The sequence below is a fragment of the Anguilla anguilla genome, chromosome 6 (genome assembly GCF_013347855.1).
Source record: "Anguilla anguilla isolate fAngAng1 chromosome 6, fAngAng1.pri, whole genome shotgun sequence".
Classification (NCBI taxonomy): domain Eukaryota; kingdom Metazoa; phylum Chordata; class Actinopteri; order Anguilliformes; family Anguillidae; genus Anguilla; species Anguilla anguilla.
The window spans coordinates 2,522,600-2,541,990 of record NC_049206.1 but is presented as its reverse complement, the minus strand read 5'-3'; the positions used below and the strand labels follow the sequence as shown (position 1 = coordinate 2,541,990).

The following is a 19,391-nucleotide window of genomic DNA, read 5'->3' as shown; positions in this document are numbered from 1 at the left end:
ACGTCTCACAGAGGGGCTGGTTCCACGAATATCGCAAGTCTTTCGCTAAAAGCGGAAACGTTCCAACATATGCGGGCACAAGTTAATGGCATGCTTATTGTCGAGTTTCTCACCACCAGAATTAAAGCTAGATGCGTCACTGCTAAAGAATTCCTGGCGTGAATGTTTTCGGCTACCTTCCTGAACGCAGTAGAATTGGGTCGTACGCTACATCCTCTACTTGATCAGAGCGGGGTCTTCCAATCAACCGTTTTACGCGAATTTGGGGTTCGTGCACGTAAATCTAAGCGGAAATGTCTGAATCGAGAACGCCAAAGTTCTCACGCTTTGGCTGAGATGGGAAAAGTAGGCGTATCGATAAAGAATCTTGTTCATTACGAACGGCTGACGGATTAAGGACAGTCGCTAACACGCAGCTACTAGATAGCCCCATGCCTACTTCCTGGTGTAAACAGTTATTCCGGAAAAATTGGGTTGCGAGACGGCAGTTAAACTCTGGCTGTTATAGGTTTGGCAGATTGAACATGGGCGGCATGGCGTGTTGCAAAGAGCTGAGATGTCTAAATTGTTCAAAGCTGCATTCTACCCTTCGCTGAATCGCTACACTACAAGGAGTGTTGGACTGTTACCGGCAAGTAGGCTACAGCCAATGTTGTAAATGCAAACCAGCTTCGGCTTCAACTTTCGGTTTCTGAAAGTTGTTCTCCACTGATTCACGATTTGCGCTTAAAAAGCCGGTTCCCTATCAGGACCCAATCATCGCGACAGAAAAATAAAAACATTAAATTCATATTGGTGTTAAATCTGCGAGGATACAATTTGGTTGGCTATCTAATTTAGCTGTCAGATCACGATGCTGAATGTTTAGGGATAGCTAATGTTTATTGTAATGAGACAAATTAGCCTAACGTTGTCTTATCCAACTGGTTTCTCTCAATATTGTGCTGTTGCAAGACGCGAATGCGTACGTTCCGCATTCATAAGTGTATCGTTGTATTCCATGACACCTAAACGGGCGTTTTAGGCTTATCACAGCGGAGAAGGGATTTCATGTAGCCTTCTCCGCGTCACTGCTCTGACCTCTTCACCGTGCATGTGATCAGGCATGTGACCACACGACTGAGCACACATGTTGAGGAAAAAATCATACCTCCTGCTACGGACATGCTCCACATAGCCTAGGTATTGGCTTCGCCGTCTCTACAATTGCATGCTCACGCGAATGGCGTGGCGCGTCATCCTTGGACCTGCTGCCGGTATGGCTGGTTCCAGGCAGATTTGTAGCATGTGCTTTCGCAACTTTGTCATAGTTTCTTTAATCGTACATTGCATTTTCGTCTAAATAGAGTGCAATACGATGGCTAATAAAATAAATAAATACGTGAATTATAAATAAATAAATTAATTAATTAATTAATTAAATAAATAAATAAATAAATAAATAAAAAAGACTGGTTCCAATTCCTCTCCTAATATACTCATTCGGTAAGCATATTAGTAATGCATTGTGGCCCTTTAAAGCAGCCCACTGTGCCCAACTGTTAAATAATATTTAAATAACGACGTATTGAGAAATAATTCTTCGAACCTTATTGCTTCGATGCCTGCCCTCGCCCGGAGTGGCCCTTATGTCAGCGAATTAAGCGTTGTTGCCGTTATCGTTGTTAGTGTTAATCAGTTTAACCTTCAGGGTTCAAGTTGAACTATGCGGTTGTTCCCTGCACTTGGACCGGTACTTCTCTCTAGGGGTTTCGTCATACTTGTTCCTGGTTATGGTTGTGCACTTTGTTGTACGTCGCTCTGGATAAGAGCGCCTGCCAAATGCCTGTAATGTAAGCGAAACTCAAAAACACGATCGCCAATCGTCTCGGCTTTCGGGACCAGGCAATGCATCTTTTCCAGCGTATCCGTTTGGTAGGAGTCGCTTCCGATAGCGCAACGCAAGATTAGCCTCATCGTGACGCCTGATGGGCAGAAACGGTAATATGTTCATCCAATCTCTGCATAATGCATTTCCCCACAATTTAAAAAAAAAAAAAAAAAAAAAAAAAAAAAAAAAGATTCATAGACTATTCATCCTCATAACTGCGTTCACAACTGGTCTCTCTTAAGGCAAGCGTTTCAACCCCGGAGTACCCACTGTTGGAAACTGCATTTCCTTATGCTTCATGGTTCTTTATATGATCTCACCATGGCAAATATGCTTAAATTAGCTATATATTGTATATACCTCAAGCTTTTAATCTAAGAAAATGAAGAAACTGGTGTCATTATTGCATACTAGCACTGTTTTCCGTCCTCTCCTCCATGACCCGGTACCTGTGGTGGCGCCCCCATGCGAGCCCTGAGGAGCCTTCATTGGGAAATGCCATGACGAAATCTGGTTGCCGTCCGCCTCGGTCTCATTGGCAATGTGGTCCCCATTCCGGAGTTCTACACCACCACTCCTGCTCCAGTGTGGCAACGGCAGCAGTGATGGTTCCCAGCATCCTCAGTGAAGCTACGGGGCTTTGGACATGTACTCCATCCGTTGGTATTGACAATTTCCGTTCAAAAGCTATGAGCTTTGCAGTATAGGAGCACGGCTGCTACTGTCTACTGGCAAGTACCGGCATCGCAGCCGCCAATGTTTCCTCTGTAATCAGTTTCCTGCTGCTGCTACTGCTACTACTGCTGCTGCTGGGTGCTACTGCTACTGAAGCTGCTGCTGCTGGTACTGCTTCTGCTGCTGCTGCTGCTGTTACTGCTGCTGGGTGCTACTGCTGCTGCTGCGTACTGCTGCCACTACTGCTGATGTTGCTGTTGCTGATGCTACTGCTCCTGCTGTTTATTGCTGCTGCTGCTGCACTACTACTGAACGAGGATTCATTACACTAATATGAGTAGTATATTTCCCTCTAATTGGTTTAAATCTCTGTGCTGGGGGGAAATACGAACAAGCTGCTGGTACACATAGCCTAATGATATTTGGTGATTAGTTTGAATGGCCTTGGACTTACGAGGTAGCTGAGCCACTGACTGACATGCTTGTCACAATCGACAACCTGAGCCGACCAGAGGAGGATGGGTTTCCCCCTTGAGCCTGGTTCCTTCCGAGGTTTCTTCCTATCTGCCACAGGGAGTTTTTCCTTGCCACTGTCGCCTTAGGCTTGCTCCTGTGGGGGCTCAGGTCAGGGTTGTCCGTAAAATGCATTGTGACAACTGCCGTAAAATACACTATACAAATAAATTTGATTGATAGAAGCCAAGGCCATACACGTAGGCATAGTCTTTAACATTACAAATAGTATAAAATAAAAAATAAAAAAAAAAAAATAAATAAAATAAAAAACCCTTGGTACACATAGCCACTGACCCACAATGTTAGAACAGCCTCGAGCTGACCGGATGAAGGGCCTTTCCGGTAGCCGAATGGCATTTCACATAGTCATCACTTCAGCCGGAGACTAAATGGACTGCATTTATATAGCGCTTTTGTCCAAAGCGCTTTGCGGTTGATGCCTCTCATTCGCCAGAGCAGTTAGGGATTGGGTGTCTTGCTCGGAGGCGCTTCGGCACGCCCAGGGCGGGGTTTGGGCCGGCGGCCCTCCGACTGCCAGACAGTCGGTCTTGCCTCCTGAGCTGTGTCGGCCTATGTCAGAGACTAAGTACTAACAACATGTCGGCGTATGTTTGCTTTGGGGGGTTTTGCTGCTGCCCCCTCCTGGTCTTGTATGGATGGCAATGAGCGAGGATTCATTTACACTGATGCAGGTAGTAGCATATTTCCCCCGGTTAATCCAAATCGTGGCGCTCGAGGGGAAATACCGACAGCGTCGGTACACATAGCCTAATATTACATCTCACGTAGCATGTTCCCCTGGTTTATTAATTAATAATACATCTAAGTATTGGCTTCAGGGGAACGTCCAACATGCGTTGGTACACATAACCACTGATCCATAATAAAAAAAAAAAAAAAAAAAAAAAAAAAAAAAAAAAAAAAAAAAAAAAATTAGACGGCCTCAAACCGAAGGGCTTGACTGGACGAAGGGCTTCCTCCAGGTGGTCGTACACATAGTCAAAAAAAAAAAAAAAAAAAAAAAAAATTAGACGGCCTCAAACCGAAGGGCTTGACTGGACGAAGGGCTTCCTCCAGGTGGTCGTACACATAGTCATCACGTCATTGTTGAACACGTGCTTCACATCACTACTCTTACTGCTGCTGCGCTATGGCTCCTACGCTGCTGCGTTACTGCCACCGCGCTCCTGCTGCTGCTACTAATGGCTATGCAACGAGTGAGGATTCATTTACACTGACGTAGTCGGTAGTATATTTCCCCCGGTTAATCCAAATCGTGGCGCTCGAGGGGAAATACCGACAGCGTCGGTACACATAGCCTAATATCATACCACATAGTATGTTCCTTGGGGTTATTAATTAATATTACATCTAAGTACTGGCCTCAAGGGAATGTCCAACATGCGTTGGTACACATAACCACTGATCCACGTAAAAACATAGACGGCCTCAAGCCGAAAGGCTCGACTGGACGAAGGGCTTCCTCCAGGTGGTCGTACACATAGTCATCACATCGGCCGGAGACACTTATTGATAGCATATCGGCATATGGTTGTTTTGGGGTTTGGCTGCTGGCCTCCCGGCCTTATCCACGCGGGCTGCGTGGTTGGCGGGAGAGCTCCAGAACAGAGCCATACCGCCAAACATAACTGTATTGCCTTTATTGTCAATAAAGTTCTACTTGATGACAGTGGCCCTGACAGAAATGGAGCATCGCGTAGTTCTGGCAGGTCACGAGAGTCAAGCGCTCCGGCCGAATCAGCTGAGGGCTCAGCTGAGTGATGTTAGCCTATCACAGTACATTCACTAACAGGGCGGTCTACTTAAACAGCCTCCCTCTACTCATTCGGCTGCTCCTCCTGCATGCAAGCGCTGCACGTTGCTTCGTAAATCCCCTCCACCACCCCAGCTCCTTCCCCATGCGTCAAGAATTTGCATTCTCCATCCTTATGTGTTAAGAAATTGCATTTGTTCCATTCCTATGTGTTAAGAAGTTGTATTGCTCCATCCTTATGTGTTAAGAAATTGCATTTGCTCCATTCATATGTGTTAAAAACTGCTTTGCTGCTGGATCTGTTCTGTGTGTACCCCTCTAGGGGGGTTTGGCTGCTGGCCTCCCGGCCTTATCCACGCGGGCTGCGTGGTTGGCGGGAGAGCTCCAGAACAGAGCCATACCGCCAAACATAACTGTATTGCCTTTATTGTCAATAAAGTTCTACTTGATGACAGTGGCCCTGACAGAAATAAGAATTAATCCAGGAATGAAAATTATAACAAAGAAAAAAGGCACTGAACAATACTTAATGGACAATTAATCATCATTCCTGTAAATATGCATGGAATCATTCGGTTAAAAATGCATAAAAACGTGCATTCAAAACTAGTCGTTAAAAATACATGAAATCCTGATCTGGCAACCCGCTCCCCTACTCACATTTTACAGGACTTGTCAGTTTAAGGGTTAATTTGAGCGTTGGCAGTGTTTACTTTACAAAATGGATATTAGAAAATGGCTCAAAGCTCTACCTGCCCCATCCACAACAGGACAGAGTTCAGAATTTACTGGATCTACTCATTCACACTCAGAACCACCGATACGTGCCAAAGCTACAGCGTCTGGATCTACAACCTCAAATGACACCAGTGACACTGCTGGTCTTGCTATGCTACTCGATCCAGCTAATTCAGCTAATGACATCAGATCCCCTCCAGCTTCACTAGCTAGCAGTAGCACATCAGGTTCCAGCAGCACCACATTTGGACCAGACCCTCCACTGCAAACTCCACCAGAGGATTTTAGTAGAGAAAAACCTGACCAGGTGAAAGAGGACAAGTATCTAAGCCACATTTTTAGTGGGAAAATGCTCTTTTGTAAGTGACTGGGGTCACAGGAGAGACTGACTGGAATACACAGTAAAAGCAGATGCAGTTTCTGTTTCCCTTCAGATAATTGTGTTCCAAAACTGATTCAACGTTTAAAGTGAAGGGACATTGCAGCTGGAAGCATGCTGTTGAATACAACTAAGGCTTTCATAAACATGCAAACTCCAAAGAGCATCTGACATGCGAGGCCGTTTGGAGGGATCAAGAGAAATGCTCTGAAACAGACACAAAAATTTCCAGAAGTTGATTAACACAGAGCAGCCTTCTAGAAATAGATAGTACATGGTATCCATAATTGATATTTTGGTAGTCCTGGTCACAAACCAGTTACCTTTGTTAGCTAGACTGGATGCATCTGATAGCATGTTAGACTGGGGGAGTGGACCTTTCCTCTAAGTTGAGTACATGATCTGAAAGGACCTACAGTTGACCGAAGTCATAAAATCAGCATCTCACAAGTCAACCTACATGGCATCCATAATTGATATTTTAAAAGTTTGAATATAACACTGCCATCTAGACCCATGTAAAAATCAGTGCCCTCCCAGTAAAAAAAGTTCCTCCTCTGATTGACGTCTGACGCTGGCTTTGCCCCGCCGCTTGCCTCTCTCTGTTAGTCATGTGACACATAGTCACATAGTGACACAGTCATGCCTGATAACTAGGGTCACTTTATACAGTTCTTTTATTAAATCCAAATAATTTATATTGTATTATATTCTTACAAGCCATACAAAATTAGGTAAAATGTGAAATATGTTATCTGACAATTACCTTACACTCTTCTGCAGCCTCCTTTACTGGTCGCATTTTGTGGTTTTCATGGTTTTTTGAAGTTTGGCAGATAACACAGACAGGTATTTGATCCACCAAACAGAAGAGTTTCAGTTTCTCACTGTGCAGACTGCAGAGCACTTCAGATCCTGCTTTAGCTCTCTGACTTATCTCCTTTAAGAACGCCTCACAGGTATTCCTCAGAGACAGGTTACGAGGAGGTTCATCCTTAGAAGATCTTCTCCTGCAAACTGGGCACTCCCGAGATCCCTTCTGTTCCCAGTACTGCAACAGACAGGCCTTACAGAAGCTGTGACTGCAACTCAGGACAACAGGATCCCCGAAGATTTCAGAGCACACAGGACAGGAGAGCTCCTCTTCCAGGAGAGAAGATCCAGATGCCATTCTGTCTCAGTTTGTTCTGGACTCAGTAATAACTTCTGCTGAATACAGTAGTTTAGTTTCAGTTTTACCTACTGAAACTTATACAAACTGCAGCTAAGAAGCACTGTTTATAAAGATCACTTTAATATCTCTGCCTTCTCAATCTTGGCTATTTCGCTTCCATCTTCAGTATATTTTCAGAAAATTCTTGTTTCCTGAAAAATGTATTTTTAAATCATATATAAGATCCTGTTTGTAACTAAACCTTCCGAGTGCGAGACGCTCGGCCAGTCCCAAACAGCCCTCTGGACTCCTGGACTGTGGACTCACAGACTTCAGTGGCGTATTTCTGGGGACAGGTCCACAGGTGAGGGGAATATAAAGGGAAATACGGGGCAAGCGTTCTGATATCAGTCAGCACGTGACACATCGCTGAGAGACGGAGACGCTGCCTTACTCTAATTTATATGACAAGAGCAGAAGAGGTGAGTCATCAGCACTTAGGAACAGTAACCAGCCGGGGTGGGGGGGGGGGGGTGCTGACAGCACGTCCTAAAGCCAGTTACATTACAGGCATTTAGCAGACACTCTTATCCAGAGAGCGACTTACACAACTTTTTACATAGCATTTACATTGTATCCAGCTGGATATATACTGAAGCAATGCGGGTTAAGTACCTTGCTCAAGGGTACTATGGCAGTGTCCCAGTGGGGACTTGAACTTGCAACCTTCAGGTTAGAAGACCAAGTCCTTAGCCATTATACTATACAGCCGTTCTTTCCCAGCTGTCTACCAAACCCGATTGATTCACAACTTTGCCAGCATTGCAGTCAGCATAACGACAGTGATGGCAGTGCCTAAAAAAGAGTGTTTCCTCCTCAGAAACTACAGAGGAGTCAGAGTGCTATGAGCAAAAAGCCCCACTTAATAAAAAATAAAAATGCTATCTGACAGGGGCAGCCCAACTCAGGAAGAGCCCGGTGATCAAGTGAGGTGTGAGTTGGGACGCACAGCGAAGTCCATCGATGTCCTTCAGCAGATGCGTCTGATACACAATGGGCCTCATTCACAAAACTTTTATTAAATTATTATTTTGTTCTTAAATATGTTCCTATAATGGGATTTATGACACTTGGGCAGACCTTTGTTTCTGTGCATGTCCCAGGTGTTTGAGATGATGGATGCTGGCTGTTTGTATATTTTACACGTAATCCTGTTCATGTGATTTGCATAAGGAAACAGCCATGAACAAGTACAGGTAAGAAAAAATGAGGAATGCCAAAATGTTCTTGGAAACATTCTTACACACAGTTTATGATCAAATGTGATCGCACACATTTTGTGAATGAGGCCCAATGGCTTCACCCTCAGAGCAAAGCTGTTACGTTTTTGGTGAGATTTTATTCTCACAAAGTCACTGATGCAACAGAACACCACATGGGTTCCCTGGAACCTGGTTGGAGGATTATTTTGGGCCCACAAACATTTGATTGGCTCATAGTATTGTAGCTGTCTATCAAACACTGACAGATAAACCACTGATCACTGCTTTAATGCTGAAGTGGGTTAAATTGGGCTGCACCATTTCTTCCTAAAAGGGGGTGTTCCTACCCCAGGCTGGTGCCTGACTGATCAGTCAGCTAGGCTTTACTGCAGAGTCACTGGAGGAAGGGGACAGGCTCTTCATTATGCCGTGGGTGAGCAGGAGAATGGTGAGCGTGACTCAGCAGAGGATCAGTCCCGTGGGCAGGAAGCCAGAGGCCCCAAACGTTCCTGTGTGGAGTTACTGTGTCACAGCGCATGCTAAGGATGGGGTAAAGAAAAGAAATACTCACTATCCAACTGAATTATGGTCCACCGTGCTGTTGGGGAGTGGCTGTGAGCTGAAGAAAGTCGGGGCAGCCCCGATTTTTTATCATCAAAAAGATCCTCAAAAAGTGTTTCACTAATAATATACCTAATTTTGCATCTTATTGGTGAATACTTCATGCATAAACATACAGTAAAATTTAACAAACTAAATGAGTAGTTATGTCCAATTATATATCACGAATATGGAATAGGATCACACCGACCTTTAACCTTCAGCATTACAGAAACAGCCTCTAAATCATAAGTAATAATTTACTCTGTATCCAGCGTACGTGTGGAGAGTCCAGGGCAAAATGGCGCCTGGCGTGGTTCAACTGAGGTATGGTGCAGGGCAAGGGGGAGGGAGGGGCAGGTATGGTGCAGGGCAGGGGGGGAGGGAGGGGGAGTTATGGCGCGGGGCAGGGGGAGAGACAGACAGACAGAATGTAATGACTTTCAATAAAACTATTAAACTTAAATAAGCCACTGAACGGGTGAACTTGTTTCGGACGCGTGTTCTGGGCTAAAAATAAACCGATGTCCAGTGCGCTGTTTGTCTTTGGATTCGGCGATCCATTTATTTACATTTCGGCATAACCATGCTCACCATAACACAGGTAGATAGCAGCGTTGCTGTTTCCATTCAGCAAATTCAGATGCAAGCACGCCAGCGAAGCTAACAACTGCCACAAAGACACGGTCAAAAACTGTTTGCTTCCTGTTCTACACACCTGATTCTCATCACCAGAAGCTTGGTTAAATGCACTTCCTGCATTAGTGCTTCACCCTGTGTTCAATATCAGAACTGCATGCGTATACATTAGTCACATGGTGTTTTTAGTTAAGAATAACATAAAACAAACAAAAAATACACAAAGGCGCCAACACAGACGAATGGACGGACACAGACACACACTCTAACTTCTTGTCCCTGGGAAGTTTGGTGCCTGGAGTCAGAGGCCCTGATGGAAGGCCTGAGAATTCAGTGCAGTGCACAGTTTTAATAAATATATTTTCACCCTTAAAATGAAAGGAATCTTCATTAAAAACGGATCATATTAAAATGGCTAATTGTGTTAAGATAATGAAGATGAATTTGAGCTGTTTTCTTTCTGTAATGTGTAACATCAGTAACCATGTAGTGCTGGTCCATGATGCAGGTAAGCAGTGAAAAGCTCTGATCACCCTGCAGTGCTCTGAGACTCAGTCTCTCCTCTGTACTCAGGGTACTGTGGTGAGCTGAAGCTCCTCTGCTAGTCGATGGGTTTCACAAACCTGTCATAGTCTGAAGGACAGAGCACACTCTCTCTCTCTCTCTGCACACACACACAAACACACACTCTCACACCCTAACATGATATTAGTCTGTAACTGAACCTCTAGCCACAAGCAAACCACAAAATCACACAAACGGACAAACCGCCCCACTGCTGAGAGTAGCAGGTGAGACAGGAGCCCCAGTGCTCTCTCAGTCCTGTCAGACATGTATCACCATTTAGCCGTTATCAGCCATAGGAAGCTTCAAAGTGCTCAGCCAGCATAGCCTGGAGAAAAGACAGAGCAGGACCTGGGGGGTTACTATCTGAGGTGTGTGTGTGTGTGTGTGCCTGCATGTACGTGTGTGTGTCGGAGGGGGAGTCAATGCACCTGCCCCCTCCTCTTTTTCTTCAGTTAAAATATATAGCTTTCTTTTAGTTTTTAGTCAGTCCTTGGGATACTTGGAAGGAAGTTTGTAACAGTTGGAAGTGGGCATCTGAGTCCTACATCTAGGTCTGCCGTTCTAAATTTCATCTCTCGTTCTTTTGGAATATTCTGCTGTCTTTTGGTTTCTTCATTTTGGATTACTTTGGGACAAAAGCTGTGGTTTGGTATCTTCTTTCATTAATTTCTTGTGTGGCTGTTCATGTTTGTAACCATTGTTAATTGTTTTATGGTAGTTGAACCTCGTCGTTAGATTAGATGTGAATATTTGTTGTAACTTAATGTTTTATGAGTTGTGCATTTTGATAAAGGTTGATCCAAACAATTTGCTCTGCCTATCAACAAATTCTGCGATTACCAAATTGAATCAGATAAATATATTTTTTCAGTTGGGTAAGTGAGCTGTTTTAACTGTGTTCGGTATTCAGAGTGCCGGACGTAAACGAGGGTGTTAACGGAAAAAACTTCTGGGTTCGAAAAATTCAACATATTTCAATTAATCCTCACCTTGCTGACACTCCATACACATTGTAGAGCAAGGGCTTCACCCAACACCACAGTTTCAGAATCCCTCTTGTGGACAGAGTGGGTATGACCACAGACATTTCCCTCACTCTCAGTTCTCAGCACAATCCACTGGGCTTATCCACTTCTCTCACTTGATCTGCTAAATTCAGTTTGAACTGATCCCAAACCCAGCATATGAGTGGAGAATTTGTCTCTGTCTGTGTTCATACTGCACAGGAGAGAGAGACTTACCTCATCACACACCTGGGAGACACACTGGTGACGGGTCAGGAAAAGAGCAGCACTCTGGAGTGATTCCACTGGTGCATTTATTACACTTCAACTGATTACACAAAAACCAACATACTTACATTACCACCATATAGCACAGTAATAACATTGTGAGGTTATATCATAGAAATTAGACAATTCTCATGGAAAAACTACAGAATGTTTTTAAAAAATCATATTTTGTTTATATTGTTTGACTAGAAAATATTTTACTGAAACCTGCTCAGAGGTGATGGAATTCAGTTCTTTTCACCTGATTTTACCCACAATCCCACAGCACTATTCCACTCTTACAGACACCTTCAGTGGACAGATCTGCAGAGGACCAAACCAGAAGAATGGAAACACTTTTTCAGTGAAGGAGTGTTTAAAAGTGTAGAGAGGAGTGTTGTCACTGGGGTCAGAGAATGACACCTTCCCCCTGTCCCAGTCCAGCTGCACTCTGACCCTCTGGAGTTTCCACTGCACAGAGAGGACTTTAGCCGGGGAGGTCCCGGCTTTGTATTGCTCACGGAACCGCCATATACACCACACTGCTCCTGCTGGAGTCCAGTCCAAAGCCCCTTTCCTGCTGATGGACTCTTTAGCCACACCCACCGCCCAGGTACCTTGACCCCCCACATCTACATCCCAGCAGTGTCTCCCTGAGCTGAATCCCTCAGAGCCCAGCACACACACCTCCCTCTCAAATCTCTCTGGATTATCAGGAACCTGCTGTCTCTCATCACTGTCTCTCACACTGGTCAGATCCTCAGACAGTGAGAGGCTGGGATGTGCTGTGTTTGGGTCCAGAGTCACAGGAGCTGAAGTGACAGAGAATGAGACGTCAGCACTGATCTGCACAAAGAGAAACCGTCAGACACAATGGGCTCCTAATGATATGAACTGGGTTTCACCAAAACAACCTTTACAGTCTCAGATACGTGAGAGAGCAGCACTAGAACTAAAAGCTAAGAACATTTGTAAATGTTCCATGTTGCATAATCATTGTAAGGGGGTGCAAAGCCTGTCCCTTCCCTAAAATATGGTATCACTCTTAAATCAGTATTTTATTATGAGCATCAGTGAGATTAAGGACTGGTGCTCAGTCTCTTCACTCCAGGGCTCTTACACAGACAGGACCAATATGACTCTGACTGGCTTTATCAGCTTGTGGAAAGGATGCTGAAGATTCCCCCTGTACAGTGACAATGTGGAGCTCCCTGCCCCCAGTACTCACTGTATTGAACAGTCCCCAGCATCTTCTCCCACAGTCTGTACTTCAGATTGCCCAGGTGCTTGGCCACATCAATCAGCACTCCTGAGACCTCTGGATCCCCCAGTGTGCACTGGGCTCTGCAATAATATTCAGGAGTCACTTGTGCTGTGGGCGTGGCTTCATTACCACAGAAGATTATCAGTAGCAACATCAGATCTTCATTCTATAAGAAAATGGCTCCATCCCTCCCAGCGTTCTGCCACACAGCCCCACTGGCTGCCAGATATGAAGCAGCCCGACCCCACTGAGGGACACACACACAGGAGCATGTGGGGAAAAGTACATTTTTTACCCATTATTCGTACGATGATTATAATGATGTTTATCATTATAATTAACATGATACACAGACAACCATTGTATAATTAAATCATATAACTCATTTGGGTATGAATGTAACGTTCTTTTTATCATTTTTCCATCTGGTCCCATTTCACTCATTATTCATGAAATGCTACAGTACTTGTGATCTACCCCTCATATTTATACTGAAGAAAGGAAAGAAGAGAGGTTTAAAAGATTGAATCGAGAATAAGGCAGGAGTTTACATACCGTTTCTCCACGTCTTTGTAGCTCTGAAATAAGTGAATAAGAGTTTATCACTATAATCAATACGCAGACTATTAAAACTGTATCAATGCAATATGTTCCAATATGAGAATACACCTGGGGAAAAAATTTGGCCAAGCCCAAAATGGCAAAATATTAAGCTTTTAATGGTCTTAACAACAAATCATTGGTCAGGAAATTATCAAGAATTAAACAAATGCAGTCCTGAGACCTCCTGTGCCACCATTTGCTCGCTTACTTTTTTCTGCAGTGAACTGTTTGGGGAAAAGCTAGAAACAGGGAAATTCACTTATTTAGTCTTCTTGTACGCAAAGGTAAAATCATGATAATGATTAAAATGTTTGATGTAAAATTCAAACTAACACATGTCTGCGTGTACAAAATTTTCCAAAAATATCTTCTGGGATGTTTTTTTTCTTAAAAGATTAGTCATTATTTGGTTATCTGCCACACCTGATGCAGCCCATCAAGGGTCTGATAACAAGCTCTTAAATGGAACCAGGATTGATAGAGCAGAGAGAGATCTACAGTATGCAGTGTTGTGAGACCCACGTTAAAGGAGCGAGATAATCTGCTCCAAAAAAAGCAAAATATCATGCAGAGGTTACGGTCAGAAACCGCATAGCTGGTCTTCGTCAGGCCAACTGTAACAGATTTGAAACAGTTTTCGCTATTCCTTGTACCCTATAAAATGGACGCTGCTTATTTCAAACCAACGTGGACAGTTGCAGCAGAATCTACAGTGGCGCAGGCATCGCGCAAACGTCTTAGAGGCTCCGGAAGACCCTAAAGGCAGAGGTAATCCCTATTTCTCTATCAACTATTAAGAGAATAGGTCAACGCTTTGAAACAACAGGTAATGTTGCCAGAAAGAAAGAATCTGGAAGGCCCAAAGCCTCATCATGCAGGGATGACCACCTGCTGAAATTTACAGTTCTCAAAGACAGGAAAAAGGCTTACAGAAACTGACAGCAGAATTCAAGACCTCAGAAAACAAACTAACCAGGAAACATTTTTCAACTACTCATCAACTGTTTGAAGCCATCAACATTGAATGAAACAACATTGACTCTTCTTTCTGTAAAAAGCTGTCCGCAAGTTTACCCACACGGCTTCAACTTTTAAAGAAATCAAAGGGAAAAGCTATCCCATAAGTTACTTTATCTATTTGTTTAATTCTTGCTAATTTCCTGACCAATGAGTGGTTGTTAAGACCATTAAAAGTTTAATATTTTGCCATTTTGGGCTTGGCCCATTTTTTTTTGCCTAGGAGTATATATTGATAAACATGTTTTACGTGTGATTATGACACATGACATACCTGCAGGAATGAGATGTCTTCAGCTCCCAGCTCCTGTTCTATGGCTATGATTTGTTCTGAAAGGGATGATATCTCTTCTGTAATCTTCTCAAGTTTCTCCTTCATCAACTGTCTCTTCTGCTTCTTTTCCTCCCTCAGTACAGCAATCCTGGCTGCCTCTTCATCTTTTAGGAACTGTTGAAGTTTCTCAAACTCCATCTTTATCTGTCTCTCTGTGTGCTGGGCCTGACTCTGGAATAAACATTATTCACCATCATTTCAACACAATCCAGCGCTGCATTTTCAACACTCTGATTTAAAGGCATCAGTACAGTACCTTGATGTGCTCTGCTGTTTGATCACAGACTAGTTTCGCTGCATTAAAGGCTTTAAGCTTCTCCTGCAGTGCAGTCCTTAGTTTCTCCTGGAAAGAATTGACAGAGTCCATACTTTACTGAGAACACAGACTGACAGTAAACTTCACTGCCTACATAGACAGCACAAGAGCAGAAAGTATACAAGCCAAAAATGATTTCACTGCATGAATGCCTCATGTCTACTTGTTTAATTATTGCTTGTATTATTTGCATAGACTGTTTGTTGCTGCTTTTGTTTGTGTTCAACAATTTAACCTACAGGGTCCAAGTTAAACTATGCGGTTGTTCCCTTAACTTGGAACTGTACTTCCCTCTAGGGTTTTCAACACACTTGTCCCTGGTTACTGTTATGCACTTTGTTGTACATTGCTCTGGATAAAATGCCTGTAATGTAAATGTAAAATGAATGTAATAATTTTATGTAGAAAAATACTGGACAACAAAATATGTGTTTGAGCTGGTTATAAAATTTCCAACTAAGAAAAATTATAATGCTCAATTATGGAAACATTAAATCATACATAAAGGAAGGTGTAATGATTATTTGTTTTACACAAACAGTAATAATTTCTTCATTTTTGTTCTATGTTGATATTACATTTATTACACACAACATTTATTATGCCAAAAAGTGAACTTGTTGCAAAATATTGCATTATATTGCAAATATTGCATTTAATTGCATTAAAATATTGCATTGGACCAGACCCTCCACTGCAAACTCCACCAGAGGATTTTAGTAGAGAAAAACCTGACCAGGTGAAAGAGGACAAGTATCTAAGCCTCATTTTTAGTGGGAAAATGCTCTTTTGTAAGTGACTGGTGGCACAGGAGAGACTGACTGGAATACACAGTAAAAGCAGATGCAGTTTCTGTTTCCCTTGTGGGAAATTCAAATTGTGTGCAAATACTGATTCAACCTTTATAATGAAGGGACATTGCAGCTGGAAGCACGCTGTTGAATATAACAAAGGCTTTCATAAACATGCAAGCTCTAAAGAGCATCTGACATGTGAGGCCGTTCGGAGGGAACAAGAGAAACACTCTGAGACAGACACAGAAATTGATTAACACAGAGCAGCCTTCTAGAAATAGATAGTACATGGGTCCACAATTGATATTTTGGAACTTCATATATCACTGTTATCTAGACCCATGCAAAAATCAGTGTCCTCCTAGTGAAAAAAGTTCCTCCACTGATTGACCTCTGACCCTGGCTTTGCCCTGCCCTCTTGTCGCTCTCTGTTGGTCATGTGACACAGAGTATGGACCTCAAACAGCAGTCTTGCCTGAGAACTAAGGTCACTTCATACTGTTCTTTTGTGAAATCCCAATAATTTTTATTCCCAATTTACAAAAGAAAAAGATAAAGCAAACACAATTTGATATTACGTAAAATGAAAATTCTTACATGCCATGAAAATGAGGTAAAATGTGTAATATGAAATCTTACAATTACCTTATACTCTTCTGCAGCCTCCTGAAATGGTCGCATTTTGTGGTTTTCATGTTTTTTTGAAGTTTGGCATATAGCACAGACGGGTATTTGATCTACCAAACAAAAGAGTTTGAGTTTCTCACTGTGCAGACTGCAGAGCACTTCAGATCCTGCTTCAGCTCTCTGACTTCTCTCCTTTAAGAACGCCTCACAGGCATTCCTTAGAGACAGGTTAAGAGGAGGGTGGTCCTTAGAATATCTTCTCCTGCAAACTGGGCACTCCCGAGATCCCTTCTGTTCCCAGTAGCGCTGCAGACAGGCCTTACAGAAGCTGTGACTGCAACTCAGGACAACAGGATCCCTGAAGATTTCAGAGCATGCAGGACAGGAGAGCTCCTTTTCCAGGAGGGGATATCCAGACGCCATTTTGTCTCAGTCTGATCTGAGCTTAAAGTTGTAGTTTAGTTTCAATTTTACTTACTGCTGTCACAACAAACTGAAGCTAAGGACTGTCTTTAAAATTAGACTCAGATCTCTCTTCGTCTTGGTATTTTTTCTCTATGTTATCAGAAAATCCTGTATTTCTGGAAAATACAGATTGAAATCGTATTAAAAGGTCCCCGATGTAACAAAAGCTTCCATCTGTGAGAAACTGTACTTCCCTCTTCCTGTTATGTACGCCTGATTATCAGAGACAGCACTTCCTGCAGGGGGCAGCATTGTACCACTGAGGTTTGGTTGGCTGATCTGCCAGCAGTTTTACACCAGCCCGATTCTTCCTGGTTCAGTCAGCTCTCTGACGTTTTGTCCAAATGGAATCTTATTCGCCAGCTAATGGAAAGCACACGCCCTCCCATACAAACACGATTCGAACAAAGATCCAGAGTTTTGGTACACAATCAATTCCTCTTTATAATATCCTGACTCAAAGCTTGTTGAACTCAAAAGTTGTGCTTTAGAACAGGTGGTCTAGCACTGATGAAAGCACGTGACTAAAATGTTTGCTGCTGCGCTGAACAGTTGACACCTCTTGTACTTTTTATCTTTGGCCGAGCAAATCCCATACAAATCATACAAAGAAAATATTAACACTTACAAAAACTATACACAGAAAGCCACTTCTTAAAGCGGCTCACTTGTCAATGTAAATTTCAGCATTGGGGTGGAAAAAGCTATGCCCATAGCTGTATTAAATCGAAGACAAATCACGCCTTCCTCGCACGATGGCACGAGTTGGTCGAAACAGTTTTCGCTATTCCTTGTACCCTAGAAAATGGACGCTGCTTATTTCAAACGAACGTGGACAGTTGCAGCAGAATCTGCAGTGGCACAGGCATCGCGCAAACGTCTTAGAGGCTCCGGAAAAGGTTTTGGTCACTATAGTTTGGCGCAGAATTTATTTCGAAACGCTGCCTACGCACCCGTATTTCATCAAACCAGATGGCAGATACGTACTGTATAAACATCCAGTTGAGGGTACAATTCTAGCAAACTGATGGTGAAGATTTAGTGTCAATAAAATATGAAATTACTAAGCGTTAAAATTTAAACGTCAGATCTCCTCATTTTAAATAAATGTATTAATATGTCTTAAATACTTTCACAATAAATCGAATACCAGCTATGAAATAATTCGTTAGCTAATTTACAGTGCATGATGACTTAAGGTAGGCTACAGGCATTCACATCCGTTTGAAAATCTACTGTTACAGCAGGTCTTCTGAATCAGGCCAGTCCATATGCAAATATGCAACAGAAAACACCAGAACCAGACGCCACAGTTTATCAACGTGACATTACAACGGATGGCATTCTAGTGTTTTCAGAATTACATAAATACAGACAAAGTCTTGAGGAGACATTGGCCTCCTGAAAGTGTCTAGAAATCGGTTGTACTATTTAGTATGGAAACTGAAACCTAATCCATTGCAGATATCAAACCCAGAATCCAGAAGGTTAGCTGGTATTTAATTTATTTATTTAGAAACGATGCACCGTTTTCAAATAAAAACCGGTGAGCAAAACGAAACTACAGACGGTCTTGCAAAAGCTTACTGTATAAACACAGGATCGATGGAGACTTTATATGGGCTGTGACAGAAGTGGTGATTAACAGTGTCTGGAGATTCTATTGAGACTGCGGTCTTATTCTATCCCTGTTTCTGGTTCGCTGCTCACCTCGGTGCTGGGGTGTGCTGAAATGGTGGGTGGCAAGACTATCTACTGCTGCCAGGCATTCATCTAATTGTTCATTGACAATAACACCTGAGCAGGTAAAGGTACTATTCATCTGGCAATCTTGCAAATAATGTTTTTGGGCCTTGAAGCGACTTTAACCTGAAAAAAATTATGTTTGTCTGGGTACTGAATCTACCCTATCCCAGGGAGCCCTGACTAAGGATACTCCATGTTGTGGGGCCGGGCTCAGACTGGACCCAAATGCAGAGACAGCAGTAGATGGAATACAAAAAGGGGTTTATTTGAGTACAGACAGAGGGCGGTAGGAACCAGGGCAGACTTGGGACAGGAACCGTGAGGGTAGGTGCGGAGGTCCGGGATCCAGCTTGGCGTGGCGCTGAACAGGCTGTGGTAGGAACCCAGGCAGGCTTGGAGCAGGGCTGTGGGGTTTTGTGGGGAGATCCGGAATCCGGCTTGGCGCTGAATGGATTACCTCCGGTGTCGGTGGCGGAGCTGGGCTGGAGACTGGAAGGCAACCGAAACACAGGGGCATGACACTCCATCTGTCATAGGAAATACATGGCGGGCCCATCAAATAATTCTATTTCCGGGCTGCAGCAGCCATCTACTTCTGCGTTGAATCTACATAGAGCCTACGCCGTAGCCTATGCAAGTGGCCTACGCCGTTGTGAGCATTAAAGCCTGATTTATACTTCTGCGTTGAATCTACGCCGTAGGTACGCAGACAGACCAGCGCACAAGTATAAAGGCTCACAACGGCGTAGGCCACTTGCATAGGCTATGGCGTAGGCTCTAC

General features: G+C 43.3%; 1 protein-coding gene across 3 annotated transcripts in view; it reads right to left on the bottom strand.

Moving 5' to 3' along the window:
* Positions 1–19,391, bottom strand: part of LOC118228875 (tripartite motif-containing protein 35-like) — a 67,301-nt gene that overhangs the window by 6,330 nt on the left and 41,580 nt on the right. Inside the window, exons 3-5 of one of the 3 annotated variants that reach the window (XM_035420420.1) lie at positions 14,919–14,981; positions 14,603–14,833; positions 13,264–13,286 (exon numbers count right to left, since the gene is read on the bottom strand). In XM_035420420.1, coding sequence (XP_035276311.1) covers positions 13,264–13,286; positions 14,603–14,833; positions 14,919–14,981 — 317 coding nt within the window. Of the gene's footprint in view, positions 1–11,473; positions 12,257–12,672; positions 12,789–13,263; positions 13,287–14,602; positions 14,834–14,918; positions 14,982–19,391 lie in introns of those variants that run through there. The other 2 variants (XM_035420424.1, XM_035420421.1) reach the window with 2 other exon arrangements.